This window comes from Quercus suber, unplaced genomic scaffold (genome assembly GCF_002906115.3).
Source record: "Quercus suber isolate HL8 unplaced genomic scaffold, Cork oak 2.0 scaffold_24, whole genome shotgun sequence".
Classification (NCBI taxonomy): Eukaryota; Viridiplantae; Streptophyta; class Magnoliopsida; order Fagales; family Fagaceae; genus Quercus; species Quercus suber.
The window spans coordinates 716826-735230 of NW_027069489.1; the positions used below are offsets into that span (position 1 = coordinate 716826).

The 18405-nt window shown below is 36.7% G+C and overlaps 3 protein-coding genes across 3 annotated transcripts; 2 read left to right on the top strand and 1 right to left on the bottom strand.

The window, feature by feature from the left end:
- Window positions 1–4549: 4549 nt before the first annotated feature.
- LOC136064675 (uncharacterized mitochondrial protein AtMg00810-like) lies at window positions 4550–5400 on the top strand. The gene is made up of 2 exons (XM_065766700.1): window positions 4550–5006; window positions 5150–5400. The coding sequence occupies exons 1-2, from the start codon at window positions 4550–4552 to the stop codon at window positions 5398–5400; spliced, it is 708 nt and encodes a 235-aa protein (XP_065622772.1).
- Window positions 5401–7250: 1850 nt separating this feature from the next.
- On the top strand, window positions 7251–9919 carry LOC112023038 (vesicle transport v-SNARE 13). Its single transcript, XM_024055654.2, has 5 exons — window positions 7251–7355; window positions 8247–8305; window positions 8424–8612; window positions 8983–9153; window positions 9449–9919. Exons 1-5 carry the CDS (start codon window positions 7262–7264, stop codon window positions 9599–9601), a joined length of 666 nt encoding a protein of 221 aa, XP_023911422.1. The 5' UTR covers window positions 7251–7261; the 3' UTR covers window positions 9602–9919.
- Window positions 9920–10234: 315 nt separating this feature from the next.
- On the bottom strand, window positions 10235–17970 carry LOC112023030 (two-component response regulator-like APRR1). The gene is made up of 6 exons (XM_024055645.2): window positions 17376–17970; window positions 15929–16090; window positions 15681–15814; window positions 15101–15265; window positions 11901–11988; window positions 10235–11614 (listed from the first exon to the last, which is right to left on the bottom strand). The coding sequence occupies exons 1-6, from the start codon at window positions 17566–17568 to the stop codon at window positions 10701–10703; spliced, it is 1656 nt and encodes a 551-aa protein (XP_023911413.1). The 5' UTR covers window positions 17569–17970; the 3' UTR covers window positions 10235–10700.
- Window positions 17971–18405: the final 435 nt, after the last annotated feature.

Genomic DNA, 18405 nt, shown 5'->3' on the forward strand with positions numbered 1-18405 from the left:
TCAAATTTTCAATGTCTGCCACTAGAGGCCTTTGTAGTCCAAATGACAATTGGAAGAATTGCCCATGTGACTTTGGTTGTGCGGTTAGGAGTTTAAGTTCCCGAATTAGAGTTTCACATTGACCTCACAACAATGATAATGATGTTTTCAGAAACACTTATATAGAAAGAAAGAAAAACAAAAGAAAGGGGGGGGGGGGTTCTCATGAAAAATTTATAAGATCATCCAGTTTAAATCCAAAGCATATGTGCAAATTTGCCCTAATGATCATTTTAGTTAGGATCAACCGGAGAAGCGGTCAATGGTCTATCAAGAAAAGTACACCTTAACTACTACATCATCATTCCTCTTAATTAAATAAATACACAAACCATATCCCTGACTCAATAGAAAACATGGTATTCTTAAGAATTAGAAGTATTAAAATTGTTTGCTTGACTACAACAAGGATCAACTAGTGTGGGTGTATTATGCGCATTATGTCTCCATCTACAAGTGTCAAGTTTTGTTTGTTTGTTTGTGTTAATGTATATTATGTTATGGGCTTTAGGCCCAGCTAATTTACTTGTATAGCACACTTGTACTTGTACTACACTTTACTTGTACTGCACACATATGCTTACTTGTATCGCACACATATGCCTCATATATAAAGGCACGTATGTATATTCTTTCATTAAGAAATACAATACTACGATTTAGTATTTCTAACATGGTATCAAAGCCACTGCTCTGACTTTTTCTTAGCAGTCTAATCTTTATTGGTGTTACTCCACTCTCAACATTGCTTCCGCCATCACAATAGTCGCCGCAGCCTCTCACCGTTGAACCCCTGACGTCTTCCAGGCATTGTCTTCGGGTTTCGGACCTGCAGCCGCTGTCATTGAGGAGTCTAACATCGCACAAAATCATTGCATGTGTCATATCGCCGCGAATATTGCTCCGATCATATTTTTGGAGTTATCACTGAGATCGTCTTAGAACGATCTACCCGTCAGTGAAAGCCTCGCAGTTATCGGAGAGCCTACGCGCCCTCACACGCCACCTGAAGCTTCTGCGTCTGCGCCACATGCGCCGTCCTGAGTTCAAGTCGACGTCACCCGTGACGTCATCAATGCCATGTCAGCCCTAGCTTACATCAGCATCTAGTCACCTGCTGACTTCAGCGTCACATCATCCTGCTAACGTCATCTACGCAACCGTTGACCGTTGACTTTGACTGTTGACTTTTCATGGTTGACTTTTTCAGTCTAAGTTCTTCTTACCCAGTTTTTCGCATAGATTTCATTTTTGCAGTCTGTTTTTGCATACTGTGTTTCTAAATAGATAAAAACGATATTTTTCTTCCTCGCCCCATCAATACTGTATTGGAGGGGAACAAGAATTACTTATCTTGGTCTCAAGCTATGCACAATTTTCTTAAGGATCGCATGCTTTGGCATTACTGTACTGGTGCAATTACTATTCCTGTCAAGGGAGCAAGTGAAGAAGATGCTGCCTTCCTTGGTCGCATGATTGAATGGGATAGTCACAACCACATGATCCTCACATGGATTCGGAACACTTCCATTCCCTCTATCTCCAATCTGTTGGGTAGCTTTGATGATGCAAAATCAGCATGGGATATATTGGCCAAAAGGTACTCCACTACTCACGGATCCATGAAATATCAGTTAGTAGTTGAATTGCATCAACTTCGACAAGAACCAGGGCAATCCATCAATGACTACTATGATTAGCTTCGCTTCATTTGGGACCAAATTGACCTTTTTGATCCAATTTGGGCATGCTCAAAAGATGCTCAGCAATATGCTACAGTTAGAGATGAATTTCGTCTCTATGAATTCCTGATGTCACTTCACAAGGACTTTGAACCCATCCGGGGTCAGCTTCTTGATTGCAGTCCTCCTCCCTCTCTTGATACTGCTGTAAACGAGTTGGTTAGAGAAAAAGCTCTGCTTGCAACCCTTCAAGCCCAGAATAAGTTCAATGTTTTGGCTATTACTCCTTCTACTCCTGCCATTGAGCAACCTCAGCAATCAGGTGATTCCTCTGGCTCTAGCAATCATCACAAGCAGACTAACAAGAAGTTCTGCAATTATTGCAAGCGTCCTGACCACACCATTGAGACTTGTTACTGTCGCAACAAATCTACTACTGTTGTTGCTAATACTGAGCCTACTCTACTGATGCCTTCCATTTCAGCTGAGTCTTAGTCTTCTGGATCCACTATTAACCTCTTCCCCACTGAACTATAGGAGATCATAGCTCAAGCTGTTCGTATGGCTGGTAATGCATCTCTTTCCACTACTCTCTCAGTTCTGCCCGGTAAGTCTCAAACTTGGCTTTTTTATTCTGCCTGTTGCAATCACATGACACCTCACTCATCCTTATTCTCCAAACTTGACCCTGCACCACATCCTCTTAATATTCATATAGCTGATGGTTCCACCATGCATGGGAATAGTCTAGGTTTTGTTTCGACCTCTAATCTCTTTGTTCCTGGGGTCTTCCATGTACCTGACCTATCCTATAATTTGTTCTTTGTGGGACAATTAGCTGAACTAGGATATCGCCTTATTTTTTACTATTCTTGGTGTATTGTGCAGGATCCAAGGACGGGGCAAGAGCTTGGGACCGATCCTAGGGTTGGGTGTATGTTTCCCATGGACAATCTTCATCTTCCACCTGTTGCTCTCGTCTTTGTTGCTATTGCAGCTGCTGTAGTTTCTTCCTTACCTTCTCTCGCACTTTGGCATTCTTGTCTTGGCCATGCCCCATCTACTCGGGTACAACAGTTAGCTTCTAAGGGTTTGTTGGGTTTTGTGTCCAAAGTACAATTTTTCAATAACAATGAATCTATCTCTAATAGTATTTTTGAGTTAATTCATTTTGATGTTTGGGGACCTTCTCCTGTTACTAGTATTGGTGGATCTCGTTATTTTGTTGTTTTTTTATTGATGATTATTCTCGTTATAGTTGGATCTTTCCTATGAAATCTCGTTCTGAAATCTTACCAATATACAGTAACTTTGCAAAAATGGTTGAAACACAATTCTCCAAACATATCAAAACTTTTCGATCTGATAATGCTCTTGAAACTCAATATGCTTTTCAAGCTCTGTTACATTCCTATGGCACTGTACATCATCTAACCTGTCCAGGTACTTCTCAACAAAATGGTCGAGTCGAAAGAAAATTTCGTCATATTCTTGACACTGTCCGTGCTCTTCTTCTTTCTGCCAAAGTTCCTGCCCCATTTTGGGGTGAAGCCACTCTTCATGCTGTTCATGTCATTAATCGCATTCCAAGCGCTGTCATCCATAATCAAACTCCGTATGAACGCCTTTTGGGGTCACGCCCTGATTATCATTACCTTCGCTCCTTCGGATCTGCTTATTTCGTTCTTCTTCAGCCTCATGAGCACAACAAACTTGAGTCTCGATTTGGACTTTGTTGTTTCCTTGGTTATGGCGAAACTCAAAAAGGGTATCGGTGCTATGATCCTGTCTCTCATCATCTTCGTGTTTCTTGTAATGTTGTCTTTTGGGAACACCGCTTGTTTGTTGAACTCTCTCACTGTCGTTCTTCCCTAACTAACTCCTCTGTTTTAGAAATCTTTTCAGGTGAGTCTCCTGTTCCTTCTACAAATACTCTTGATCCTCCTTTGGACTTCTCTATTCAATCTCCAGATATTTTTGATGATTCTCCTAGACAGGTTGTAGATGAACAGGTTGATGACGAGCTACCCCACCTTGAGCCTAGGTCCCCTGCTCCTGCTCCGCTTGAAGATCCTCCACAAGACATTCCACCTCGCCACTCAACCCGGGTAAGATCCATTCCTGCACATTTACTTGACTATCATTGTTATACTGCCCTTGCTACACTCTATGAGCCTCAAACCTATCGTGAGGCCTCTATTGACCATTTATGGCAGATTGCAATGAAAGAGGAAATTGATGCATTAACCAAAAACCATACTTGGAATCTGGTTACTCTCCCTCCTGGTCAGTCTGTGGTTGGTTGTAAGTGGATTTATAAGATCAAGACTCGCTCTGATGGGTCCATCGAGAGCTACAAGGCTTGTCTTGTTGCAAAAGGTTTTACACAGGAGTATGGGATTGATAATGAAGAGACTTTTGCTCCAGTTGCCTGTATCTCTTCTGTTCGTGCCCTCTTAGTTGTTGCCGCTGCTAGTAAATGGGACCTTTTTTAGATGGATGTTAAAAATGCATTCCTTAATGGGGATTTGTATGAAGAAGTCTATATGCAAACTCCTCCTGGTCTTTCTATTGAAACAAACAAGGTTTGTCGCCTTCGACGTGCACTTTATGGCCTTAAACAAGCTTCATGAGCTTGGTTTGCTAAGTTCAGCTCCACCATCTTTCACTTGGGTTACACTGCCAGTCCTTATGATTCTGCCTTATTTCTTCGTCGCAATGATAAAGGCACCATTTTGCTTCTCCTATATGTGGATGATATGATCATAACTGGTGATGATCTCAGTGGCATTCAAGAACTCAAGGATTTTCTTAGTCAGCAATTTGAGATGAAAAACCTTGGACATCTCAGCTATTTCTTGGGTCTTGAGATCACTCGTTCCATAGATGGTCTTTATATTACTCAAGCCAAGTATGCATTTAACCTTTTATCTCGAGCTGGACTCATTGACAGCAAGACTGTTGACACTCCAGTTGAACTTAATGCGCATCTGACACCCTCGGGGGGGAAACCATTGTCTAATCTCTCTCTTTACAGACGATTGGTTGACAGCCTAGTTTATCTCACAGTTACTCGTCCAGACATTTCTTATGCTATTCATCAGGTGAGCCATTATCTGTTTGCTCCACGATCGACTCACTATACTGCTGTTCTGCGCATTCTACGATACTTGAAGGGCACTCTCTTCCATGACCTTTTCTACTCAGCTCAGTCTACTCTTGTACTTTGTGCATTCTCTGATGCTGATTGGGCAGGAGATCCCACTGATCGCAGGTCCACTACAGGTTATTGCTTTCTCCTTGGGTCTTTCTTGATTTCTTGGCAAAGTAAGAAACAAACTTTCGTGGCCTGCTCCAGTATTGAAGCAAAATATCGTGCTCTTGCTGATTCTATATTTGAGCTCCTTTGGCTACGATGGCTTCTTAAGGATTTGCTACTCCCCTTTATTGTGACAACCAGAGTGCCATTCATATTACTCACAATGATGTCTTCCATGAACGGACTAAACACATCGAGATTGATTGCCATTTTATCCGTTCTCATCTTGTCCATGGTGCTCTCAAGCTTTTCTTCGTCTCCTCCAAAGATCAACTTGCAGATATCTTCACCAGGACACTTCCTAAGGGATGCACTCGTGATTTGGTTGACAACCTCAAGCTGGTCTCACATCCACCTTGAGTTTGAGAGGGGTTGTTAATGTATATTATGTTATGGGCTTTAGACCCAGCTAATTTACTTGTATAGCACACTTGTACTTGTACTACACTTTACTTGTAACGCACACAGATGCTTACTTGTACCACACACATATGCCTCCTATATAAAGGCACACATGTATATTCCTTCATTAAGAAATACAATACTACGATCTAGTATTTCTAACAGTTTGTTCTTTTTCTTTTTTTCTTTTTTCTTTTTCCCTTTCTTTTGGGAAATCATGTTTTCAATGGTTACAGAATGCTGAAGAAATGGTCCATCCATATACAAATGTACAAAGTGGGAGGTAACTCTGTGTCAGATACAGTGGTTGATTGTTCTGTATTGGTTATAAAATAAAAGGCTCTTACTGACTGCAGCCATACAATTTGTCTACTAACAAAATATCAAGATGTACCTAATTTGCACATGAAATTGCAATATTTTTAGCAAGTTGAACAATTATTCTAAATGCTCATATCATCGTGACTAGAATGATCGAGACAGATAAACACAAAATCAATTTTTTTTTTTAATGAACTGTGCTTTCACACAAACATGGAACTTTATGTTTCAGTCATAATAGCATGCAAACATAGCCCAAAACCAAATCTGTTTAGAGATTTTTCCCTACTCAATTTTACACTTTGTATGTCATGTTTCAATTGGTCTATGTAATTTCTACCTCAACAATTTCATTTGAGGTATCTGCAAAAGTTGCAGTAGCAATGTCATATTGCCTCAATATCTCAATCTCATTTTTAACACCATATCTCTCCCCAATAATACTTATTATTGTATTGTACAATTCAAGCGTTTGTTGGCTGTTGATCAGGAAAGGGGTTAAGACAGAGATACATAGAATTCTAAGGAATTGAAAGATTTCACCATCAAATCCATGAATAGTCAAAGAATTATTCATGACAATGTAGAGTTTAGAAGAATTAGTCAAAAGATGAGTAATCCAATCAACGAAACTCCCATTCAAACTGTATGATAATTTTTTATTTGAATGAGTTCCTTTCCAATAAGAGCATTTGAATAAAATTATATTTATGATTATATATATTTATTTAGGGTTCAGTTAATGTATGCCCTTATGGCTTACATTAATTATTTATTTTTAGAAATATTTTATTGAGAATTGAAAAAGTTGTAAAAAAAAAGTAAATATCTTTTTATTTTTTCATAAAAAGTTTCCTAAAATGGTTTACTAATATATGTCCTAAGGGCACATGTGAATACTCTTTTATTTTATTTAAAAAATTATGAAAAAAAATAAAATTATATTTTAAAAATATAAAATTATAAAAAATTGGAGGTGACAATTAATAGAGATTTTAAACTTATCCCAACCAAAAAATTTTGGACAAACTAATACGCGTGCAGACAATTACCCATTCTGTGACGATAAGAACGTGTAATGCTAAAGATTCTTGTAACTCAACTGACATCTCTTAATATTTTTAGACGGAAAAAAAAAAAAAAAAAAAAAACAGTTTTACCTATTATCGTAAGGGAAATTGTTGTTGCACACATGCAAGTACACACTAACTGGACATCCAACGAACTAACCAACCAACCAAGCATGTCCCAAAACTTTCAAACTGTCCTCACCTCCACCATCTCTGCCGTAACCACACTTTCCAACCGTCCACTGATTCCTCAGTACCCTCGATCTCATCCTACATTCTTATAATAATAATCATTCAATTATGATCGTGTGTATGCAAATGTGTTTTTTTTTTTTTTTTTTTTTAGTTTTCATTCATTGTCTAAAAAAAAAATGCTACTTGTTTTTTTGTGTGGTTGAATTGTAAAAGAAGGTCGGAGAGGCATTGCGATGAGTGAGGTGTTCGAGGTGTACGAGCATCACTATTGGGAGCTCTCCGCCAATCTATCAAGCAACTGCACTGCCGCTACTGTTCTTGATGGAGGTTATTACCACTATATATGTTTTCTTTGAATTTCTCTATTATTTAGTTGCTTTTGTTTGATTTTTTTTGTTTCACGAGGATCAATTAGGCAATAATGAGGTGGGTATTTAATGTTGAAAATTCTTTAGGTAAGAGAAACGGAGAGAATAGGCTAGTGGTTATGAATTATGATATATGAATTGATGGATTTGTGATTATGTGCTTGTATTGTATAAGATGATGAAGCAGAAGCAAGCATTACAATGTATATATAGTTTTATAATGCTTGAATGAGATTGTTGCTATTGCTACATTTTTACTTTTTAAGTTTTGTATGATATCATCAATGGGTATGTATAGTAGGTTAAATCCTAACTAAGACTACAATATACTTTAACTATTATTAGGATTAGGAATTTAGGACTACTTTGCTAAAGATATTGTAACTTAATTGGCACCTCACTATTTACAAAGTGCTGAAAAGCATTTTTTTAAGTTTTATGTTGGTAGGTAACAATTAATCTTATGTTCTATTTTGATATTGATATTTAAATATCAATGAGATTGTAAATAACTTTGTGGTTTAGTGGTGAGAACTTGGATTTGAATTTCCCACTTGTTGTAAGCAAAAAATGTATATAAAATATTATAAACCTAGAATATTCATAATGATGAGTTGAGTAAATGCTAAACATGCTGATGGGGAACAAAACTGGAAGATGGTTAGTTTGTTAGAATGCAGGAGTCATGTCTGTGGTATTGTTAGTTTGTGGTGTTGTTAGTTTGAATATAATTACCTTTTGATTTTGTTTGGTTGTGAGACTATTGGGTTTTGTACTGTACGTATTAAAATATGCCTAAACTGTCAAATTATTTCCTTCACTGATGGTCCTATGCATTCTTGATTGGCAGAGCAAAAGAAGCAGAAAATTTCCGAAATAAAAACTGGATTAGATGATGCGGATGGCTTGGTACTAAAGAAGCCTATTGCTGTGACTTATTTAATTCTCTATTTATTTATTTATTTTTATTTTTTATTTTTTTATATCTCATCAGATTACTAATATGATTTTTCTCGAATTTGAACAGCTTCAGAAAATGGATCTTGAGGCAAGGAGTTTGTCACCTAGTGCAAAGGCAACCCTTCTTGCTAAGTTAAGGGAATATAAAACTGATTTCAATAGTTTGAAAAATGAATCCAAAAGACTCACATCAACTAATGCTAATCTGGCTGCAAGAGATCAGCTGTTGGAGTCAGGAATGGCAGATGCACTATTGGTATGTATGTCTCTCTCCCTCGCAAAGGTTGTATCTTGCGCATCAACTGTATGTAACCAATGTGTCACAATATGTGGGATCCACAAGTGTGTAGTCTTCACTAACCGTGAGATACGGGTTGCATACAACTGATGTATAGGATAATTTTTCGTGGTTTACATAGTTCTTGGTGTGAAATGTCAAATGGTCTATATCTACTATAGCTTTACATTTTTGTTTCCATGAAAGTTATTTCCACCAATTGGTTTTACTCTTCTAATTAGAATATATACACACTTTTTTAATTTTAAGAATAGTCATGGACATGGATATTATGTATATAATTCCATTAGGGGTACATTCGCATTGACATTGGTGGGTGATGCAAAAGGTATCTAATGATCAAAGAGGAAGACTGCTGATGACAACAAAAAGATTAAATCAGTCCACTGACAGAATTAAGGAGAGTAGAAGAACAATGCTGGAAACAGAAGAGCTCGGTGTCTCGATCCTACAAAATTTGCATCAACAGCGACAATTTCTACTACACGCCAATAACACAGTATGCCTTATGCTCTTTCTTTTTGTTCCAATTAATGGTTCATTGCCTCTTGGTCACAGGTTCATTGTGGTTTTTACTTTTTATATTTTGTATGTTTCATTTTTGTATTTCATGTGCACTACACTTCATCCCTTCCCTAAATGGCGACTGAACAAGGGCATAGGTTGTTCTCTGTACAGGAAAAAAGGGGTCTGCTTTAGCCTTTTGCAATCCGCAATTAGCTTTCCTGATAAACGGCTCTCGTTAATTTAATGGTCAGCATTAGCAAACTATTTATCTTTCTTTCTGTCGGCAGATACATGGTGTGGACGACAATGTTAGCAGGAGCAAGAAGATATTGACATCCATGTCAAGAAGGATGAGCAGGAACAAATGTATCATTGGCTCCATAGTAGCAATCCTAGTTCTTGCAATCATATTCATCCTTTATTTTAAGCTGACTCATTAGTCCACCTTTTCTTGTCCAAAAATTTAATTGGCCCATATTAGCGTGTATGTTGTGCTTTTCTTTGATGAATGCGTGCATACTATCGTGTCTTTTTACCTAATTTTTTTTTCCAATTTAATTTACTCAAAGAAGAAGCCTATTTCTCACTTTCATCAAGTGTATCATAGTTTCTCTCTTCTTTATTACATATATTCAAATGTATAATTTTCTCTTTTTTTTTTTTTTTTTTCTTTGGTGGGGAATAGGGGGGAGTAAAATGCATGTACTTCAAGATCTTTCTAGCAAAAAATTTAAAATTGCTGCAATTACCTTGTACTATTATTTAAACAATTTATGGAAACTTCCTATAGATATCATTGGGTGTATTTTTTATTTTTTATTTTAGCTCTCCTGATTAGAAGAAAAAAAAATGGGTGTATTTTTTTTCGCTCTCCTGGTTAGAAGAAAAAAATAATCCTCTCGAGCTGTTGAAAGATCATTTAACATTCTCAAACCATAATCAATTCCTCATTGACACATTTAAGAACACAGATATGCCTCCTGAATGAAAGAAAGACAGCAGAAAATCCTAGGGTTAATGGATCATTCAGATCTGGATCTTTTCCTCAGTGTGAAACCTTCAACCTCTTCAGATTAAGAAATACCAATGACTGCTTATAAAATTATACAGAAAAGACAGTTCACTAAACTGATAGTGATATATCTCCTATGACTGTTTCTGATCTTGCCATTCTTAATCCCTCATATAAATATGCGATGGCTGCATTTTTAGTGAAAATCTACATCACGAGAAATTATTTCATACACTTAGTGTATTACACCCCCCCTCCCACATAAATGTCGATTTCATGGTGCATGACCCGCAGCACCCATCGTTATGAGAGAGAAAGGTGGAATACACTGAAGACATTGAATAATTTCGCCTAAATCACCACCTCTCAGTACTCTCACGCATCTGGTAAGGGAACAGCTAAATATACATGGAATTTCAAGAATTCTAACTTTAAAGAAAATTACCGCATTGAAGGGACAAAATGATCCTCAATAACCAGCAACCACATTAATATCCTGAAGCATCATTGTGAGGAGAGGAATACTTTCAAGCATGCTTCTCCTCATCCTCTTCGTCATCCTCATCAGAATCAACAGAAGTAGGGTGCCCATTAAGATCCACATTTACACCATTTACCTTCCTCACAAACTGGCCCCGCACACGAGGCCTTCTTTCAGCAAGTCGTTTTCGATTAACATATCTAATCTTCTTATCAAAACATCGCTCCTTTCTTTTCTGCCTAAACTTGATCAATGCTGCTTCTCTTCTGTCAACTTTATTCAAATTTACTTCAGAGGAAGATGGACTTCCAAATGGCCAAGAATGAGAAGCAGGCATTTGACCAGGTTGTAAGCATATATTAACAGGGTAATACGGGAATGGTGCCATTCCATTAACATGTGGAGGGCATTGTGGAAGATGATGGTACTGTGACATCATAGCTTTAGGGGAATGATTTTGCAGGTCATGCAGATTCTTTTGATACAATTGTGCTGCTGATGGCATCATGACTTGATTTACAACTCCTGACATGCAATATGGAAAGGCAGCTTGGGCAGGTAAGCCAGAAGCATCAAGTTGATGTTCATTTCTTGGGTGCGAAAGTACTTGAGAGAACCTTTCATCCTTCAAATCCCTTTGCTGTGAGAGTTCTGTTGATGCAGGTGTGCAAGACCTCTCTATTGAAAAAGAATTGGGCATACTATTACTGCTTGGAAATTCATCTCCTTGCGAATAGCTTTCCCATGCCTCTCCAGAGTCATTTATTTGGGTATCATTAACCACTTGTTGAACAAATGCTTGATGGTTCTCTCCCGTCCTCACTTGAGCAACATTTTCCTCGACATTGGCAGCCCCTTGAGAGCTCTTTTGTAGTGCGCTTGTTTTGACATAAGTGAAGAAAGCAGAAGATGACTCACCAATCTTTAACTCACTTTTCTTTGGGCCAGATGAAAATTGCCCTGCAAGATATCACCCAAAGAATTTTATACATATCATGTATGTATGTGTGTATGTCTATACATATATGCACTATATATATGTAGATATATGTGAGTGTATGAATATATATTAATAAAAATACTGAATACATGACATGTATATATATGTACACAGCACATTCGTATTAATTGGCGATATCAAGACTGATATTTTCAGATGCTACACAAAACACAATGAAAAATCTTTCATGCTTTTGAGACACCTGCACATGATATTGGTAAAGCAGTAATTGAACAAGTGGCTCACCAGTTCGTCGGTCACTAATTTTTGGCACATCAGGCCGGTATTCATCTAATTCAATGTATGGAGGCTCTACAGCAGCAGCAGCAGCAGACTGAAAAAAGAAACAATGAAAATATTAAGCACAGAAAATGCCAATGCCCCCCACACAACCACCCCCCCCCCCCCCCCCAAAAAAAAATATATATATTGCTCTTACGAAATGAGGGGAGGAGGTGCCATTTGGTGAAATTGGTTAGATATCAGGTCATTCAAGAGGACAAAATGAGTCTCAATTAGTGTTCTGTTCTTTAGTCACCTACTTGGGATCTGAAATTAAAGTAGGTTTTACATTCTGGGATATGTAGTCTAATATTAGTCTATTACACATAGAATGGCAAAATGTTATTAAGATTAAACTACAGAGAACATGTTACCCCATCAATTTTTGAGTTTGCTGTACTGCTGATCCCTTCACTCCCCTCTATAGTTGCCTATACCTTCAAGTTTGTCAAGTGCATGTTTAAAGCAGGCCAATGTACTGAAATCAGGGCTCAAGTGGGGACAAAATTGTCTGTGCTTCCTAGATTAGGTTCTTTGCAATACAGCCACGAATATACTTGTGTTTATTCCCTTTTTTTTGGGGTGGGGGGTTGTTCTTCTGCAGTGCTTAACATTTTAGCCTATTCTGTGTCCAACTACTGATATCAAGCCCAATAGTAGAACCAAAAAACACATATCATTAAAAGTCAGCTTTTCAAAGTAAACAACTAAACATATGAAGGGCCCAAGGGTCTACACAAATCACAAATCAACTAATTCATAACAAAGAGGTGATCTTCTAATTTTGAGCAACCAAATTCCATGGCCATAGTACACTCACCTCATCTTCTTGATGAACTGACAATCCCATCTCAGGATTAGTGCTCCTACGGGACCTGTCATCTGTGTCATCTGAGAACATAGTACTGTTTGTATTAGCATCACTAGGGTCTGATGCCACCAGATCAAAGTCGTAGTTCAAAATGTTCTTCTCAGACAGTCCAAGCTGCCAACATAAGCATTAAAATGAACATTTCAATATTGATCTAAGGAGAGATAAACTATCAATGGAACTCTCACACTGGTGATAAGTAACACAAGAAGGTGGCTCATGGAATATGGAATGTGACACACATATGTAAGAGCAAACGTCAATAATGATATGAATTTTTCCAAGATAATAGAAAATGCATGAGCAGCTCATAAAAGGATGATAATACTTAAGTCTAAAAAGCATATCATTTTCTGCATCATATATGGTCACCCCTGTTTCCTTACATTTGCTTCATATTGAATTAGTTCCCAATATTTATTAATGGTTGCATAAGCTCTATGTGGATATTTATTTACAAAAGGGGGAGAGGGGGGAGGGGGGCAGAAAAGGAATATCAACATAACATGAAAGCCAGGAAAAACAAACCATGCGCCGCCTTCTCCACACGTGTGTCCACAAGTTTAATAGCTCATTGGTGCGTAAAGGCTTTACAAGATAGTCCGCTGCTCCGAGCCTCAGGCACTTAACAACAACAGAGACCTCATCTTGTGCCGACATCACTTATCAAATCAAACAAGATTAAATAAGAATGATCAGACTATATTTTACCCAGAAGAGAGAAATATACTATGCTACTTACAAATTTGGCAGTGGTGGTAACAAGAGAAACTTACTGATCACAGGAATGCGTCGTAAATCGTTATCCCGATTTATGTACTTCAACAACTTCATGCCTTTGGCCAAAGGAAGGTCAAGTTCAGCAAGTATGATATCTATATTAGCTCCCTCCGCATTTAGTGCATCAATCACCTGTCTAGCTGACCTGACTGAAGTTACTGCAAAGCAAGAAATTAAAAGCTGTCACCCATCTCCACTTTCAAAATGTAAGAAATAGACAATTAGAAGATGAAGAAGGCAAACAAAACTCAGTCATGATAGGAGTATCGCATACTACATATGAAAAGAGGTAGTAATTCTATCAGAAATTTGCCCCACTTAGGCCAGTTCCAATTGATTGCTTTGAAACAAGGATCAGAAAGAGTTTAGGTATGAACTTATCAAAAAGCAAAGCCATGCATTGAGCACCATTATGGCTTTAAGTTCCAAAATAAGACTAAGGCCTTCCTTAAATTACATTGGCTTTAATTTAGACAATCAGTAACATCAAGCTTGGACCGACATCCAACTAATTCCTATCAAGAAATAATTGACTTTAAAAGGGTAAAAAATAATACATAAGCACACAGATCACACAAAAAAGGAAATTAGACCATCCTTTCTTGCTTGTTTCTATGGAGTCATTTTTACTTATGTTCTACTCATTCAAACTTCCAAAGAAGCCAATAAAAGCATCTAAAACTTGTCTCACATTGTCATGTTTCTGCGCTGATCATCATAATGTTTTCTAGCATAATTATTAATTGGATTTGAAGTAGTTACCTCACTTTAGTCAAACATGAGTGAAAGCAAATAACTACAAACAGCTAAGGGCATCCAAGGTGAAAGCTTAAGTATAATTATAGTCAGTAAGTAAATTAGTCACAAAATAGAATTTGATCCTTTTATATATTTAAAGATTTCATCATTCAATATCCAAGAAAGCCAAAAAATCACAGAGCCTAATACAATCATTTGACTTAGTTAAATTCAGTTTATCCTTATATAATCCAATATCATTACTACACAATATTACATCAAAGACAAAATTATTAGCTTTAACTCAAAGTACTACCCTTCTCACATAATACCTAATTGTAAACTCAACCTCCTAAATCCTAGCATCAAATTACATAGTTCAAGCATGTTTTCACCAATAATACAAAATTTTCCAAACTCTTATCAGCTCAAGAAACCCGCTTCGACATATAATTCAACATTACACACAACACTTTAAATGGCAATATTACATAATAAAAGACANTATATACTTGTGTTTATTCCCTTTTTTTTGGGGTGGGGGGTTGTTCTTCTGCAGTGCTTAACATTTTAGCCTATTCTGTGTCCAACTACTGATATCAAGCCCAATAGTAGAACCAAAAAACACATATCATTAAAAGTCAGCTTTTCAAAGTAAACAACTAAACATATGAAGGGCCCAAGGGTCTACACAAATCACAAATCAACTAATTCATAACAAAGAGGTGATCTTCTAATTTTGAGCAACCAAATTCCATGGCCATAGTACACTCACCTCATCTTCTTGATGAACTGACAATCCCATCTCAGGATTAGTGCTCCTACGGGACCTGTCATCTGTGTCATCTGAGAACATAGTACTGTTTGTATTAGCATCACTAGGGTCTGATGCCACCAGATCAAAGTCGTAGTTCAAAATGTTCTTCTCAGACAGTCCAAGCTGCCAACATAAGCATTAAAATGAACATTTCAATATTGATCTAAGGAGAGATAAACTATCAATGGAACTCTCACACTGGTGATAAGTAACACAAGAAGGTGGCTCATGGAATATGGAATGTGACACACATATGTAAGAGCAAACGTCAATAATGATATGAATTTTTCCAAGATAATAGAAAATGCATGAGCAGCTCATAAAAGGATGATAATACTTAAGTCTAAAAAGCATATCATTTTCTGCATCATATATGGTCACCCCTGTTTCCTTACATTTGCTTCATATTGAATTAGTTCCCAATATTTATTAATGGTTGCATAAGCTCTATGTGGATATTTATTTACAAAAGGGGGAGAGGGGGGGAGGGGGGCAGAAAAGGAATATCAACATAACATGAAAGCCAGGAAAAACAAACCATGCGCCGCCTTCTCCACACGTGTGTCCACAAGTTTAATAGCTCATTGGTGCGTAAAGGCTTTACAAGATAGTCCGCTGCTCCGAGCCTCAGGCACTTAACAACAACAGAGACCTCATCTTGTGCCGACATCACTTATCAAATCAAACAAGATTAAATAAGAATGATCAGACTATATTTTACCCAGAAGAGAGAAATATACTATGCTACTTACAAATTTGGCAGTGGTGGTAACAAGAGAAACTTACTGATCACAGGAATGCGTCGTAAATCGTTATCCCGATTTATGTACTTCAACAACTTCATGCCTTTGGCCAAAGGAAGGTCAAGTTCAGCAAGTATGATATCTATATTAGCTCCCTCCGCATTTAGTGCATCAATCACCTGTCTAGCTGACCTGACTGAAGTTACTGCAAAGCAAGAAATTAAAAGCTGTCACCCATCTCCACTTTCAAAATGTAAGAAATAGACAATTAGAAGATGAAGAAGGCAAACAAAACTCAGTCATGATAGGAGTATCGCATACTACATATGAAAAGAGGTAGTAATTCTATCAGAAATTTGCCCCACTTAGGCCAGTTCCAATTGATTGCTTTGAAACAAGGATCAGAAAGAGTTTAGGTATGAACTTATCAAAAAGCAAAGCCATGCATTGAGCACCATTATGGCTTTAAGTTCCAAAATAAGACTAAGGCCTTCCTTAAATTACATTGGCTTTAATTTAGACAATCAGTAACATCAAGCTTGGACCGACATCCAACTAATTCCTATCAAGAAATAATTGACTTTAAAAGGGTAAAAAATAATACATAAGCACACAGATCACACAAAAAAGGAAATTAGACCATCCTTTCTTGCTTGTTTCTATGGAGTCATTTTTACTTATGTTCTACTCATTCAAACTTCCAAAGAAGCCAATAAAAGCATCTAAAACTTGTCTCACATTGTCATGTTTCTGCGCTGATCATCATAATGTTTTCTAGCATAATTATTAATTGGATTTGAAGTAGTTACCTCACTTTAGTCAAACATGAGTGAAAGCAAATAACTACAAACAGCTAAGGGCATCCAAGGTGAAAGCTTAAGTATAATTATAGTCAGTAAGTAAATTTAGTCACAAAATAGAATTTGATCCTTTTATATATTTAAAGATTTCATCATTCAATATCCAAGAAAGCCAAAAAATCAACGAGCCTAATACAATCATTTGACTTAGTTAAATTCAGTTTATCCTTATATAATCCAATATCATTACTACACAATATTACATCAAAGACAAAATTATTAGCTTTAACTCAAAGTACTACCCTTCTCACATAATACCTAATTGTAAACTCAACCTCCTAAATCCTAGCATCAAATTACATAGTTCAAGCATGTTTTCACCAATAATACAAAATTTTCCAAACTCTTATCAGCTCAAGAAACCCGCTTCGCATATAATTCAACATTACACACAACACTTTTAATTGCAATATTACATAATAAAAGACAAAAGTTATTAGCTTTACTTCAAACACCAAAATCCCAGCAGCAAATTACATAGTTCAATCTCTACTCTACAGTAAAATTTCTCATTCACAATTCAAATATTCCAAACTAACAATTAACAAACTAATCACACCAACAACCAAAACAAACAAACCATAGATTTCAAAAAAAAAAAAAAAAAAAAAAAGCAAGATATGGATATACCCTGATAAGAACATTTCAAAAGAAGAGTGGAAACCTCTTCCAAACTCTTGGCATCGTTATCACACACCAAAATCCTCACTTTGCTCCTATCGATAAACGCATCTCCTCCTCCTTTACTACTATTCCCACCGCCACCGCCACCTCCACCGCCACCGCCAGCCTCTCTGTCCAAACTAACCTCCACAGACTCCATTTTCAACACTTCTGAGAGCTCTGAACTCAACTTTCTTCTCCTCCAAAACCACAAAAGAACTCTCAGATTTCCTTTTTCAAACAAATAAAAATTTAGAAATCCAATCCTCCATAACCTTAAAAGGCTTTTTGGATTCTACGAGTTCCGATCCGAGACCTCCATAGAAACCAAAGTCACCGTGAACGGCGCACGTTAGCTTTATTCATAAGATAAAAAAAGGGTAAGATGTCAGTCAAACCGACGGTGGTGATTTGAAGACCAGAGAGAGATCACCGGCGAGCGGCGCAATTTAGCAAAAAAGATATTTTGGTCTGTTACAGAGTAAGTACTCTGTGAGAGAGAGAGAGAGAGAGTGAGAGAGAGAAATTAATAATATCTTCTCTCTCTAACTCAGTTTCTTTTTTTTTTTAAAGAGTAATGAAAACACTTTATAGGATAAAAAAAGTACTTAGTTGTTAATTACTTGTTTTGTGTTTTCCAAATTCAGATTAATTTTTTAATAATAAAGGTTAATTACAAATTAGTTGTAGTTTTACACTATAACTTTACTCAATATTTTTTTATTAGAGGTGAATTTTAACAAATTCACTATTAGATGACATCTTCTTCTTATATTTTTCGTACTTGTAAAATTTCTAGAAAATTAAATATTAATAGTTGTGTCATAAATAAACTGTTCATAAAATATAAGTTTATAGATTATATAGTAAAAAATATTTTATTAACATAAAATTTGACATATAATTAAAAGTATAAAGAGTATGCAATTTAATGATTAGATTTTTAAAATATGTAGTAATGTTATTTTATTGATTAAGGTTAGACTGAACTAATTTT

Coding starts and splice junctions, on each gene's coding strand:
- LOC112023038 (XM_024055654.2), top strand. CDS start 7,262: ATGAGTGAGGTGTTCGAGGTGTACGAGCATCACTATTGGGAGCTCTCC. Junction 8,306..8,423: donor TAGATGATGCGGATGGCTTG/GTACTAAAGAAG, acceptor GAATTTGAACAG/CTTCAGAAAATGGATCTTGA. Junction 9,154..9,448: donor TACTACACGCCAATAACACA/GTATGCCTTATG, acceptor TTCTGTCGGCAG/ATACATGGTGTGGACGACAA.
- LOC112023030 (XM_024055645.2), bottom strand. CDS start 17,568: ATGGAGTCTGTGGAGGTTAGTTTGGACAGAGAGGCTGGCGGTGGCGGT. Junction 16,091..17,375: donor TTTGAAATGTTCTTATCAGG/GTATATCCATAT, acceptor CTTGCTTTGCAG/TAACTTCAGTCAGGTCAGCT. Junction 15,266..15,680: donor TGTGGAGAAGGCGGCGCATG/GTTTGTTTTTCC, acceptor TTATGTTGGCAG/CTTGGACTGTCTGAGAAGAA.
- LOC136064675 (XM_065766700.1), top strand. CDS start 4,550: ATGAAAAACCTTGGACATCTCAGCTATTTCTTGGGTCTTGAGATCACT. Junction 5,007..5,149: donor TGATCGCAGGTCCACTACAG/GTTATTGCTTTC, acceptor TGGCTTCTTAAG/GATTTGCTACTCCCCTTTAT.